This window comes from Pelmatolapia mariae, linkage group LG9 (genome assembly GCF_036321145.2).
Source record: "Pelmatolapia mariae isolate MD_Pm_ZW linkage group LG9, Pm_UMD_F_2, whole genome shotgun sequence".
Taxonomy (NCBI): domain Eukaryota; kingdom Metazoa; phylum Chordata; class Actinopteri; order Cichliformes; family Cichlidae; genus Pelmatolapia; species Pelmatolapia mariae.
In genome coordinates this window covers 6,384,810-6,399,850 of record NC_086235.1, presented here as the reverse complement: position 1 = coordinate 6,399,850, position 15,041 = coordinate 6,384,810, and the positions used below count along the sequence as shown (strand labels likewise).

Sequence of the window (15,041 nt, the reverse complement as noted above, 5' to 3'; positions counted from 1 at the left end):
TGCCGCCTGTCGTCGTGACGTAGTTGTGACGCAGCGCTCTGACGGACAGGTAAGCCGACACCGGCCGCCATATTGGGAAAGAACGGAAGTGAGAGAGGGAGAGGTGGAGGTAGAGAGAGAGAGAGAGAGAAACGGAGATAAGTCAATCAGTTTCCGAAAAAGGGCGTCCTCCTCCTCCTCCTCCTCCTCTTCGTGTCTCCGGAGGAAGGGGCGGTCTCAGCGCCGCGGCAGATCCGGAATTAGCCCTTGTTCGCTCGGCTCCGTTCGGTCGGTTGGTCGGTCGGTTCGGTTCCTGCCGACGCTGAAAGTGGACTACTACCTTCAAACATTTTCTTTAAAGAATAAGAGCGAGGAGAAGCAGGAGAGAAAGCGTCCGGAGCGAGGGAGGTACGAGCTGCAGAAAAGAGGAATAACAGAAGAAGAAAAGTAGGGGCAGAAGAAGAAGATGCCTCTGGCTCAGCTGGCGGATCCCTGGCAGAAGATGCCGCTGGGGAGGACGGCTGGAGAGGTGAGCACACTTTGGTTTGTCCTGCTGTCACACTGACTGACAGCTGACTGAGGGCTGCAGTCACAGCAGCAGCTTTTAGGGGGTAAAAAAAACAAACAAAAAACAGCACAAGGAAAAGCGCCTTTAAGTCTCTGTCAGGCAGAGGCAGCTGCTCCTAAACACAGCACAAACTACCGTAAGACCACTCTGCAGGTAAATCTGTGCTTCAAGAAGCGCTGAACATGTGCTGGCAATGAGTCACGATGAAGTGCTCAAACAGTAAGCTGACAATGTCATAAAGGACGAAAACACGAAATTACATTGCATTTATATTGACAGCAGCTGCGAAGTGACTGCAGGGATAATTATTTTTATGACCCTAATTGGACCGTAAACTCTGGGAACATCTGTTTATTTCCCTCTGAAGACACAAACATGAAGTCATTTTCATTGCAGAAATTTTACACCAGTTCAGGAGGGCGCAGAAGAACGCCAAAGTGTCGTATAAGCTCCCAAATAAGCACAAAAATATTGCAGGAATGTCCTGGATATGATCCAGTGTTAAATCAAGTGGTTTAAAATATCATAAATGGCAAAAATATGAAGGCGCCTTTCAGGGTAATTAGATTTTTTTTTAAGTTAGTCATTCTTCTTAGCAGCTAAGCTACAACACAGACATCATTTTTTACCCTAGAAAACTTCAGCAGGACTAAATTAGCTGGACTAAAACAACATAAAGTATCAAACGATGACCCGAAGGCGCAAATATGTAATAATACTTTATGCACGAGTATTACAGTGGTACTACAGGGCACGGAAATACTATAAAGTACCACAATATCCCTATAAGCTGCCATGGACATGTTTCTGGTGTTAAATCGAGAGGTTTTAAATGTCATAAAGGACAAAAATGTGAAAAATTACACTGCATTATGGTTGACAGCACCAGTGACTATAGGGGCATCAATTTGTCCCTAAAATTTGGTCGAAAACATTATAAAGCTCCAAAAAGATGAAGTTAGCTGCATTAAAACACGACGTAGAAACCCTGAGCATGTGCTAAAATATTTTGGAATGACTAAAACACTAAAGTAAAAAAACCTGTCATGGACGCACGTCAGTGTCAGTTAAAAGAGACTGAAAGTGTGGTAAGAGACAAACATATGAAATTAGACTGTATTAGTACTGCTGAGTGACTACAAGGACACTATTATGACCCTAAATTGGATTTTAAATACCATAAAACTCTAAAAGGAAATCAGTTCATGTAACTCTGAAGACAAACACGAAGTAATATTCTGTGCAGAAATATTACACCAGCACAGTGTACAGTGGGCACAGAAGAACAATAAAGCTGTGTTTCATTGAGAGGTTTAAAACGTCAGAAAGTACACAAATATGAAGGCAAATCAGATTGTATTATTACACAAACTCTATTTTAAATTAGATTTAAAGCGCAATAGAGCTCCAACAGGGACTATATTAGTTGCACTGAATCACATCACGAAGCAGTTTAGGCACAGAGTTGTTACATTTGGGTTTTATTTGTCAGTCTGTTTAGAAATAACAGATTCATGTTTAAATGCTAGAATAAGAGAATGGAAATGTGATGAAGTGCAAAACTGTACAAAGTAGGTTTTATTAGGACCGAGAGCAGCAGCTAAAGCTGCTATAGAGCCATCATTTTGACCTTAAGTTAGACTAAAAACACAACGAACCTCAAACAGGACTAAATTAGTTTTACTGAAGCACAACAGAAAGTAGCATAAGATCATTCTGAAGACACAAAGATGAAGTTTTCTATGCAGATGTATTACATTAGTACTACAAGGAAGAGAAATTGTTGCTATAAGCTGCCACAGTAGTGTTAAAATCTCTCTGGAAATGCCCTGACCATATTATAAAAATGTCAGAAAGTACAAAACTACTTCAGGACTATTACATTTTTTACCATTTAAGCAGATACAGACTCAGCAAATATTATAATAGCGGCAGGCTCTATACACCAAATGCTCTACAAATTCATAGGAAACAAACTGTGGAAGAGGACATAAAATGATCTGAAGAGTCCCGGCTTTTCCCTCTGGCCTGACCCTGAAGCTCAATGAATTGACTCTGAGTGTCACAAACTCACTAAATCACCTTAAAGTCTCAGTTAGATCATGTGACAATGTGACAGCAGGGCGTAACACCCCCCCCCCCCCCCCCCCCCTTTATTTTAACAAACCGTGCCAAGTCTCCTAAGATCAGTCTGTGGACACGCAAGGCTTTATTTCAAATACTAAGCTCCTGCTCATTGCCTTAACTACTAGTCCAGTGTCAGAATATGCAGCCATAGAGGTGCAGTAGTTAATGTCATGTTTGAGCGCTAAACCAGCAGGTTAAAGGCTATTATTAATTACAGCAGCAGCCAAATCTTAAGCTCCTATAAGGACTTTACTTTGACCGCAAAATAGATTAAAAACCCAAGAAAGACTGTGTAATATGGTACAATATAGAAGTACTGCTCCAAATATTTAATTCATTTTATATGAATCTCTCAGTAAACTGCGGGGTGCAGTTAAGGATCCTAAAAAGCACCGAAACACATGAAACGATGTGTGATTATAAACCACACAGATTTAATAAAAAACTCTGCAGGAGTAGTTAGACGAGATTGGAAAAAACCAATAATGTTGCTACAGGAGTGTCATAGCTGTGTTACTGTGAGATTGAAGATGTTTTTAGGCACAAGCATGAGAGGGTAAAATCACTATTTGGTCCCACAAACGGCATAAAAGTGCTTTTGTCACCGCATTGGTTCAATGGTGTCAGCAGGAACATTACAGTGACTCTAAATCAGATTTAAAACCTACATAAAAATCCAATAACATTCAGTATAGGTATCAAGTTTTCCTCTAATACAAATAACATAAAGGCGCTATTGATTCTCTACCAGGAGTAGGCCTACAATTACCCCACGGGTATTTCTGCAGTAAAAAGAGTGTCCATGTAAATGTGAGCTCAGCTATATAAAAAACCCCCTGAAATTATAATTAAATTAAAGAAGTTCAAGCTGAAAAACTAACAGTCAACTAAAACTACTTGATAAGCTGTTTAAACGAGCTGAAAAATTACTAAATATAAGTTCATTCTTTAATTTTACACCTCAGACTCAGAGTTGGAGACCCCTCTTTTTCTCCAACTGGTTGCCAGAAGTTTCTGTCTGTCTTTAGGTTGCAAAGACTGTGCTGCAACCTCCTTGTGAGTCGATTGGTCACTAACGCACTGTAGAGCCCAACCAGTTTTTAAAATTGATGCGATAACAATAATAAGGCGTTCCAATAACATGTTGCAGACAGGGAAGCTTCAGAGTTCCCACTTGTGCACTGACTGTGAAACATCAACACTCGCAACATGGTTGAAGGGTGTTTCTTCCATCTCTTCTTTAGTTTTAATTTCTTATTTATGGGCAGTTATAAAAGTTGATCCTGATAGACTGGGAAACAGCTAATATCTAAATAGCTAACAGCAATATCATGTCATAAGAGGAACCTGCACCAAAAACCTTCTTGTATTTATTTCGCTGCTTGCAGATTGATGCAGTTACCTGTTGTTTGCATGGATGACGCAGACTTGTCTGCAAGCACTCAGGCAGCAGTGAACGGGAAACAGAGAACGTTAATGTTGAAAGTAAAAGTCGTGGCTTACCACATTTCAATGACTCATTTCAAAACGCACAACGTTGGTCTCTGTGTTGCACTTTTCATGGTTTCACACGGCTCAGCAGGTAGTTGGTGAGTGTTTGCAGACAAGTCGGAGTGTTGTGATTTTCTGGGACAGACAACAAGCCTGACATTTAAGAAGAAAATAGTCCTACTGTGTTTTTCGTACACAATGACATCATGATTATTTCTGGAATTGTTGTTTTCCTGAGCTTCTCATAAGAAGTCTCTCTCCACCTCGCTACATAAACACTTTGAGTGTAATTGATTCGCCATAAAAGAAACAAAATATACAATAAACATAGTTAAAAGAATGGTTTTAATGGTAGTATAATCATTTTTAATGTTATGCAAACTTTCTTAAGGACACAATAACTGTACAGAGATAAAGTGGTGCGGTCACATCACCATCAGTCTCCAGGCCTGTGTGACTGGGGCGTCTGTTAGACCCACGCTGACAGGAGGCGACCATCTCTGCAGAGCCCCGCTGTTGTAATTGACGATGCTGATGGCTGACCCCGTCGTTAATAATGGACACTAACTGTTGTTTAATGTTGTGCGTTTTTACATGTTCTCCAGAAACAGTCAGTGTGAAATAAATCAGACACATATGGATTCCTTAATTTATTAGCGTAATTACAATTAATCAATAATGGAAATGATCATTGGCTGGAGCCCTGAGGGATGTTAAATTAATAGCTTCTGTTTCTGTGCAGCTCTTCTGAAGCATTTCTGCGTGTTGTTGTGTGAGCCGGCACAGTGCTGTTTCATCACTGCAGCCGCACACACACACACACACACAAGTGCACGCATGCTAGTTTCTGCATTTCGGCGACGACTGCAGACGTGCTCCGCTCTTTGTGTGTGCGCGCTGAACGATGTTTGTCTTCAGGGCACCAATCCAAGTGAAGCATCCACTCAGCTTCGCCTCTCACGCTTTTATCTGCGTCTTTTGTTGTCGTGGTGGCCTAGAAAAAGCTCTTACAGGCGCTTCTCCGCATGCCAAAAGGCTGAGAGGTGTAACACCGGGGTCAAAGGTTGGGTGTTACTGAGCAAAGCGGCAGCAGAACGACCTGTCGGTCTGATAGTGGTGTGTAAAGATGCCGAGGGGGGAATACCAGGGGCAGGTGAGAGCTTGTTAGGTGGCGAGACAGAAAAAGAGGCACTGACTGCAGTGACTCAGTAATTTCTGTGTGTGAGGGTTTATTATTCACGATCTGCCTACAGAGTGACACACACACACATTTCTCCATGCAGCCCTTGTGACACCTCATACAGGAAGTGGGGACACACACACACACACACACACACACACACACACACACACACACACACACACACACACACACACACACACACACACGTAAGCTCTTCCTGAATCATGCAGCCACAGTGACACCGCCCTCTGCTCTTTATCAAGATTCAGAAACTTGTAGGAAGGAAGAACTGGAAAAAACCACACTGTCACACACTGTCACACACTCTCACACACTCTCACACACTCTCACACAGAAGCTGGTTTTGTTTCAGACTTGTATCTCAGGTTCAGGAGACAAAAGCTTTCTTTAGAGCAGCCGGTTTGAATCAGTAGTTTTTATTTGTTAAGCAACAAAAAATACATCAGGCAAATAAAAACGACTCCAAGAGCTGTCACACACTAACCTGCCGTGACCTTCACCAAAAATAACGCTCTGTCACGGCTGTAGTGACTGTCTGCCACCTTAATTCGCCTATAATCAGTGCTGGTGTCACTAAATGCCTCGTTGGCAGGTTGTTTCTGATCAGCGGTCTTCACCTGATGTCCCAGCCCAGCTCACATGCAAACTCAAGATGATTCAGTATCTTTCAGAACCAACTTTATCAGCAATAAGGAGTAAAGGTGGAGTAAAGGTGGAGGAAAGGTTTTCTTTGTGATTGAGCTGACTCATGTTGTTGGGGAGGTATTTTGGCCCTCTCGTCTTTACAGCGTTTCTTCAGTTTATTTAAATTTGCTGATATTTTCTACGCACAGCTCACTTATGCCTCTTTTCCACTACCACCTACCCTGGTCGGTACAACTTGAGTCAACTCTATTTTCTATTCCGATTAAGTACAACCTCAATGTGGATGAGGTAGTTTCAGCAACGCAGCCCGGAAGTATGCAACACAAACACAACACAACAATGGAGGATGTCAAGGCGATGGTGTACCAGCTGCTCGATGGTAAACATCTGCACCTCGTCGTCGGACCAAAGTGTTGGTTTGGGAGTGTTTCTTTCGTTGCCGGGTTTTAAAAACAGAAGGTGTGATTCTTGTGACTCATCCAATGATGTCACTCCCTGGCCAATCAGTGGGTTGCAGTTCGTTGACGTTAGGTTTTCGGCTCGATTGGAACCCAAGCTGAGTAGCTTCTGTTTCAGCTGAGCTTTATCTGTCGGTCCTGTGGCTGCAGAACAAGCCAAAATGTTCACACCTCCACCGCCGTGCTGAGGAGTTGGTATGAGGTGTTTGTGCTGGTATGTGTTTTAGTCTCATCTGCTAAAGATTCTTGTGGGTTCTTCAGATAGAGCTTTAGCATAGTTGTTCAGTGTTTTTCTAATTCTACTGTCGTGAACTTGAACGTTTAACCTTTAACTGAGGCCCGTCGAGTCTGAGATGAAGCTGTTATTTAATTAAATGCACCTGATTAGCAGCACCTGGTTTGATGCCAAACCCCTTAAATCCTATAGAAGAAGCAAGAGTGTGCTTACATTTTCACGGGACTGTAGAGAGACCTGTGAAAAACTTTATTGATTTTGATGTGCAGCTTTAACCTTAAAAAGCAAATATTCTCCATTTTTAGCTCGTGTCACACTTTTTCAAGTTTCACTACCGCTCCATGAGTACTGAGCAGACAGGTTGGTGTCGTCAATGCAGACTGTGGTCAAAAGTATTGTTGTGGTTGACTCTAGAGCAAGAGAAACCTTTATAATAAGTTTCTCCCACAGCTCTAAAGAGCCTCGACCATTCAGGATTCTCCTGAAAGCCCCCCCACGAAGTCCAAAGAATGGACGTTTGTATTTAGCAGTTCTTGGGCATCTAAAAGATAAACTCTCCCAGATTCCTTCAGAGTATCTTATAAAGTCTCAACACTGAGGTGCTCCGTGAGCATTTCGTGAGCATATGAAGCATCCCAACAAACCGTCATGTTTACTTTATGTCCCCACCCAAGCCTGACATACCAGGATGTTTCAACAAGCAGAACACGTTCCGTTAGAGGTAGTCATGCTCATCATCTCCAAGTGAGGCTTGCTTTGATATGTCCTGTTTAATCTCATATATAATGACAATAATAATTATTTATATGGCACTTTTTTAATAAAAAAATACTTACCTAAGTTATTTTTCCAGTAAATGTGCACGTTTCTTTGTCTTAAATGCTACCAGCCTGACTTACTTGGGTTAGTAACTAAAATTTAAACACAGCCTCTCCTCAGACTCTGGGATACATCTTAACATTTTGTTCTTTTTATGCCAGACGTTCAGATCGATTATGTGACAAAGCCAGTGCCTCAGAAACAAAATCCTGGTTATTCTTGGATGTCTGCAGGCTCTGCTGCTCCCCGTGATGGGACTCGACATCGGCACCGATATCCAGTTTCACTTTAATTCGATCATCTCCTGAAGATTCAGTTACACCAGATAAATACCAGTATTAGAAACACTCACTTCTTCCATCTGTTAAGTGCAAGATTTGAGGTGGAATTAATTTCATTCTGGCGGCACAGAGGGCATTTTGATGTTTTGCAGGGAAACTAACCATAAGGAAACAAAAAGGTACAAAAATAAATCGAGAAGATGTTTGTTTTAATAGAAAATGACATTTTTGTGTTCGTTTAATGCCCGATTTTCTCAGTTTTACACATTCTGTATCCCAAACTATCTCTAATAAGTATCTGCAGTCTAGCACAAATACACATGAATAAATAAAAAGAAAACAGCAGCAAAGCTGTAACAAAAATAAAACTTGTAATGAAACCTGCAAACAGTGACATCTGGTAATAACTGACACATCGTTTATATGGATAGTTTTCAGAGTTGAAGTCAATCCATATCGTTCCAATGAATTTGGGTTGTGGTACAAATGAGCGGAGTCCCTGATCATCCAAATGGACCTCCCTGATTTGTCCTCTCCTCATCCACCTGCCTCACAGGCCTGGGTGTTGTTAGAAAGCGAAATCACAATGCAGTGCATCCGCCATGAGAAAGATTTGCCTAGATTTGGTTTTGTCGTTGGCGGAGCGTTACGGTAGACTTCATCAGACCGCAAGTAACAAGTGATAACATCAGTTTAACCATTTGAATAAACATCTTCTCTTTCCCTGCTTTTTGCTTTACTGAGAGCAGAAGTCGAGCTGTGCCGACTCCACAAGTTTTGACAACGCTCCAAAGAGCAGGCTGGCACGCCAGGAATGTTTGGCTTTCTCTGCCTTGAAGTGCCTCCGTAAAGGTTCAGTGGGGTGGAGGTCAGGTGACGGTGGAGGAAATTCCACGACAATCTTTTCAGTTTGCAGAGCTTTGAGGTGTAAGTGTTCAGTATGGGTGGAGTGTGAGAGTTCCACAAAGATGACGGAGGATGGGGAAAAGCACGGTGGGTGTTTCTGGAGAAAAGCACGTTCTCCAGAAACACCCACCCTGCTTTTCTTTGGGGTGGAGTCGATTCCAGGCAGATAAAATCCCGCCTTCGGGTGCATTTAGACCCTTGTACAGTTGCCTTGCACCGTCCCTCGAGTAGGTTTCACTTAATCGCAGCTCCTCTCTCCTCGCATGTTTGAAGATCACTCTTTCAGAACAGGACCAAGTTCACAATTTTAAGACTTTTGTTGTTTGGGTCCGTTTTTGGAAGCGGCGACACGCTGTCCTCTCATGCCCCTCATAGATTTCTCAATTCCTCAGCAGTAATTTTAAGGGCGGCAGCTGTTGTTGAGGAAGCGCTGCAGTTTCATGCTCGGGCACGATTAGTGGCCACACTGCATTTTTACTGTTCCCACCTCTATGAGGGGACAAGGGCACAGTATGCCACAGTGGTCCAGGGTTGGAAACTTGCACTGCCAACAGAGACAGCTGCAGTGTTAAAGGGAAACTACCCTGTAGTGGGTTATTTATGGTTATTTAGTGCCACAGCTTTGCATTTCCATCACAGGAACACTGCATTGTTTGATACAGCAGCAATAAAATAAGCTTTTAAAAAATTTTTGCGTTACAGCCATGGCAAGACGTTCTGGCACTTGTGCCGATTTAGTGTTTCATGCATTTTGCTTTTTCAGTTTTTGCCCCTCCATAAAAGACTGATGGGGGATTTTCATTGTCATGGGGCATGTGGGTGGATGGTGAGGATAACAGTAAGTTGAGAACGAGATGATGTAGGATTTTCAAGTTTATACGTCTGCTAAAAATCTAAGAATTTGAATCCTGGTGACGTCAAGGTCAGAGGTCAAGTTTGCTTAAAATTCAAGATTATTGTCATGTGTGCAAAGAAAAAGCATTTCTCTGTACAATGACATTCTTGCTCTGCTGTCCACATGCAGAAGCCGGTTAAGATAAGATAAGATAACCTTTATTAGTCCCACACGTGGGAAATTTGTTTTGTCACAGCAGGAAGTGGACAGTGCAAAAGTTATATAGCACAAATTTGAATATAATACGAATAATATACTGTACACAACTGTACAGAATAGAATAGAATAAAATAAAATACTATATACAGTAGAATAAAATAGAATAAAATATACAATAGGATAGAAATAGAATGCAAATTCTATATACAACTGAGTAAAAATACAACTTTGTCAGAAAAGAGTATTGCACTTAGTCTTATTGCACATGTGTGGGTTTGTGTGTGTTTGATCAGCTGCAAAAGTCTTTGTTGTGGAGTCTGACAGCAGTGGGGAGGAAAGACCTGCGAAATCTCTCCGTCCCACACCGTGGGTGCCGCAGCCACTGAAGGAGCTGCTCAGTGCTGTCACAGTCTCCTGTATGGGGTGGGAGATGTTGTCCAACAGGGATGAAAGCTTAGCCACCATTCTCCTGTCACTCACCAATATGTACAAATAGATAAAATACAAATTGCATGAATACAACTCTGCTGCCTGTTATAAGTTTATGCTCCAGGTGAGGCTCGAACTCACAACCTCAGCATCACTCTGCAGGTTACTGTCCTATAAGTACCGCGCGCTGACCGATTGCACCACTGGAGCTCCCTAAAAGCTTGTGAATGCAATAATTTAAGAAGGAAGTCTCCTAGGATTGTCACATTTATCCCATAGGTGCGTCTCCTAGGAGGCTTAGGCAGCCAAGCTGATAAAGGTTTGTGAACTTCTGCTTTTTGAGGATTGACCACAATAAAATGTCCACATGATGGATCACTGTGTCCCAAGGCAGAAGTGATAACCTAAGAAGGGAAAATTAATGTTTTCCATCCATGGCCAGGAAACTCCCCAGATCCTAAACTGGGAATGTTTAACTCAATGCCATAAAACTTTATTTATAAAGCACTTTTTAAAACAACAACAAACTCATTTGAGATCATGGGTCACGTGCGACGCAATTTGATCTGAAGTGGGCCACACCAGCGAAACTCCCCAGATCTTAAACTGATTCAGAATTTATGGCCGACAAAGCTGAACGATTGTGAGGTGGAGTAGGCCGGTTTGAGTCCTGCGTGTTTGTGTAAAATCAAATTATAAGCAGCTATGTTTGATCCAGCAACGTCCTGTGTGAAGCTTGAAGCACAGTCATTTCTAACAGGTTTACAATGACTGCAAGTTGATTTTTGCAGAAAGCGCCACAGATGATTTGCGTAGCATCTGAACGCTGCTTCATACACCTGAAGGAAAGCTGACAAAGCGTTAACCCAGTCAATACCGCTAAATCAAATCTTTGAAATATTTTTAGGTATATTTCTTGTTTCTAAATTCTCAAAGTATCTGATTAGTTTCTGTAAACTCAGCCTTTAGGAAATTCCTGCAGGTAGTTAAACCAGAAACCTGGAGCAAGTTTTAGACTTCAAAAAAACTGTTTTCATTCAGCTTTCTTAAAAGCATCAGTGATTAAAAGTTCTATAAGGCAAAGTTAACATTTAAAGACTGAAATGTTGGTCACGTTAGAAAGCTTTTAGACAGCCAGCCACATATGAAGGCTGTGGCTTTGAACCGAGCTGTCTCGGTTCAAAGTGGTGGTCGTTCTTTTTAGCCTAAAAGTCCTGGTTCGGACACTCTGTTGTTGCTTAGCAGTAACACAGGCGATTTCACAGGAAAGTCTGATTTGACTAATGGTTATAAATCATTCGTCCTCCCGTCTCTTACGCACTAGCTGAGATAAGAAGGCCGATGAGGGCAGGAGCCTGGCGAAGAGTTCAAAGTCCACATGGTTTCTGGGTGTTGTTTGAATATAGTCTCACAAAAAAACAAACCTCTCCCTTAACAGAAAACCACAGACGAGCTCCACCTCAGCAGCATCACTTCCCTCGACCTAGGATGCCCCGCGCTGGTCGGCAGACCTGCCAGCTTTTTTACATAATGATATCCGATTACGTTGCCAGCAGCTCGACTCTAACTTTAACGCTTATTAATACCAGGTGTGGCTGCAGAGTTCTGTGCTCAGATGTCATCATCCTGATACCTAATCGATCTATAGATTAATAAAAGGAGACAGTGGAGTCTAAAAGCTTTTGAATGCATTTGATTTCGACTTCCTTTTCCTTCCTAAAAACAGGAACTGAGCTCTTGTAGTGATCCTTCGACTGCAACATGCCGCTCTTTATTAACCGTAGCTTCCAGGAAATTTCCTAGACGTGAGGGGTCAAAGCTCATCTTTATCACTTTCCCTCAGGAAATCATCCCAAAAGAACCAAAAGGAGTTCCTGATACCATCAGGAACTCCCACTATCTGGATTTCCTGCTTCACGAGATAGTTGAGGGCAAATGAGACCATGTGGAGCAGAACATTTAACAGCTTTCATCGCGCTTTTAAAAGAAGAGGTCGAGACAGCATGTACAAATCAAACTTTAATTGCAGTAAAATATGCATTTCCTTCTGAGAACATGTTCTGGTTGTTGATACTCCTGATGTAACAGGTCTGGTTGGAGTCAGAACAAGACTCAGAATGTTTTTGTTTTACTCGTGAACAGCAGTCGTCCAAAATACTTTAGATTATGATGGGAGTTTTTATTTAGATACAGCTATGTTTATGCTGCTGGTGTCATACAGGGCATCCATCACTTTAGGTTGTCCAAAATGGACAGGACTCTGGGGAGCTGTAACTTAATAGTGTTTTCTTCCTAAAATGTTCATCAAATTCTTGATTGTAGGGGTCGAGGTAATTGATATAGTTTTGTTTTGAATTTTTTTTTTTAGATATTTTACAGGCTTAGATTGTAGTAAAATACCTTTCTTTGGGAAGTCACGTGACAAGCAGCCACTTTACATTTTTATTTTAGACATCAAACCAGCAAGCAGTCGCTTTCCACAGACTAATCAGGGTTTTTCCTGGCTCTGAATGGACTTTTGTAGGTGTGATAACACATCTAAGTGTGATTAGCCATTTGATTATAAGTTGCCAAAAAAAGAAACTTGATAAAAAACGGATTATTACAGAACTGCTGATTTTCCTTTCGGGGGAAGTCCACAGCCTCTTTGGGAGATTCCAACATGTTTTTATATGTAGGAAAATCCCTGTATAAGTTTCCATGTTGATTTAAAAATGCTCCAAAAGCCTCTGTTACGCTAACCGTGACGTGCTCTTGAGGCGTGCTGGACTCACTCAAATCTTTTCCTAAAAAAAGACACAGAAAACGATTAGAGAAGTCAAAGCATGAATTGAAGCAATCGTGGAGTTTTCTCCAGAATGTCTCGTCTTTCCGAGCTGTTGCAGCATCTCTGTCTCAGTAATCTGGGAATCTTTGAGCTCCTCCACTGAGAATTAATGGCTGCTTCTCCAACTCGGCTGTGTTGGCTTCGCTGTGTTCGCCAAAATACAAAATGTAAGAAGTGGACGACAAGCCAATATGAGTTTTGGCCCTTGCTCCACTTTGCGAGGGCGACAACGGCGAGCACAAACTCCCTGTAAAGTTTTAATAGTTGCTGTTGACGGTGGTTCTGTCATAAATCAGGCAGGCGTATTATTTCAACTTGCACAGATCTTACATAATACCAGTGTTGCATGTGATTATAATTTGGTAAGTTGTGCAATTTGCATGGATACTTTAACACAATGTTTCTTAAATATGTAGATATGACAATGCAGTTAGGGAGTATTATTTTATTATATTGAAAAAGAGAACATTTTTACATTGTAAAAGTGTTAAGCAGTCATAAGAGACCAGTAAAGGACTCTACCACTAACCAAATTTTGTTTGTATGGATGAGATCTTTGTGGTTGTAAAAACTGCAGCAACCTGTCGATGCATCGATTCTTTTCTGTAACGTTAGCACTGAGTTCTGCAGTGGGCTCGGTGGTTAGCGCTGCTTTCTCAAGGCAAGGACTCTGGCAGGACTCTTCTGTTTGTGTCTCGAGTTTACATGTTCCCACCATGCTTGCATTGAATTTCCATGGAAAGACATGCTTCCCATCCCGGCCCAGGACACTCTTGCAAAATCAGTACTTAATCTCAAGAGTTTCACTTCCTGGATAAATGAAGATTAAAAAACAAGACAAAAACTTTGCACCCACTTTCCACAATTTGTGACTCATGTTTTTTTCTGAGTCATAACTCAGTCAAATCTAACCACGCAGGAGCAGTTCATATTTATAGATTCATTGTGACATTTCATTTCTGAAGTCCTTTGCAAATGAAGGTTGGGAATCTTTGAAGAAAATATGATTGTCATAAATCCAAAACCTGCCTCAGAGTCATCACATTTCTGAGGTGTTTCATGCATTCGTAGGTTTACACTTCATGCAGGAATTGCTGCACTATAAAATTATTTAAGTTGCATTTACTTAAAAAAATGCAAACTTGTAGTCTTAAAAAAAATTAGCATCAACTTAAGAGGGGTAGATTACACTACTCTGAGTATGCAGTGCGTTTAGGAAAGAAAATTCACGTGAGATTCAGGAAAAAAGTGTAAGAAAGTAAAAGTTAAATACACTTCATACAAGTTTAAATGAACAACTTTTACATTAAATAACCTCAGAAAATGTCACTATGAAATGAAGAAAGGGAAAGAATAAAGCAGAGAACAAATTTTAGATGAGATGAGGAAAGGATCAGGTTACGAGGACGCTTGTCTGCGCTGTTATTTTTTCAGAGCCAGATAATCATTGTTGGCTTGACAGCTCTAAGCTCCTAGAGTCACACTTTAGTCACACAGAGTTAAAATAGCACGGCAAACTCCTTGCAACACAGGAAAATTGCATTGACCTTTTTTGCATTCGCTGCAGTGATGACAGGGCAGCATGCTCAACCTCTGGGACACCGCTTTCAATAAGAAGGTGACTGCACAGGATGCCCCGTCAGAGGGAACCAATAAATCGTGATCTGACTTGGACTGATCGCAGATTGGTGAAGACTTCCAAGTAATGATGTAGTGATTTGTAATTTTCAACAGTTTATCCCAGTTAACAAGCAGGTTGCACGTAATTGCCATCTTGACCCGTTCAGTCACAGACTGATACCAAACCCGACTGGTCAGCGTCTTCGCAGCAACCATGATGTAATTTAAAAGAGTGAGGACCTTTACTGCGTTTACAGTGTAAAGGTTGATTCTGTGTGTTTTTAATGGTGAAAATTTACCAAAATTGAGACAAATGCAGGTGATCGTCCCCACAAAAACAAACAAACTCACTCTAAAGGCCCGCTGCACACTTTTTATTCATGGTCTACAAGACTGAG

The 15,041-nt window shown here is 41.5% G+C and overlaps 1 protein-coding gene and 1 non-coding gene across 2 annotated transcripts in view; one reads left to right on the top strand and one right to left on the bottom strand.

The window, feature by feature from the left end:
• The first annotated feature begins 89 nt into the window (after positions 1–89).
• Positions 90–15,041, top strand: part of rps6ka3b (ribosomal protein S6 kinase, polypeptide 3b) — a 67,761-nt gene continuing 52,809 nt past the window's right edge. Inside the window, exon 1 of the mRNA XM_063484413.1 lies at positions 90–508. Coding sequence (XP_063340483.1) covers positions 446–508 — 63 coding nt within the window. The 5' untranslated portion in view covers positions 90–445. The remainder of the gene's footprint in view (positions 509–15,041) is intronic.
• trnai-uau (transfer RNA isoleucine (anticodon UAU)) lies at positions 10,313–10,406 on the bottom strand. The gene is made up of 2 exons: positions 10,369–10,406; positions 10,313–10,348 (listed from the first exon to the last, which is right to left on the bottom strand). It is a non-coding gene; the product is annotated as a tRNA-Ile (tRNA).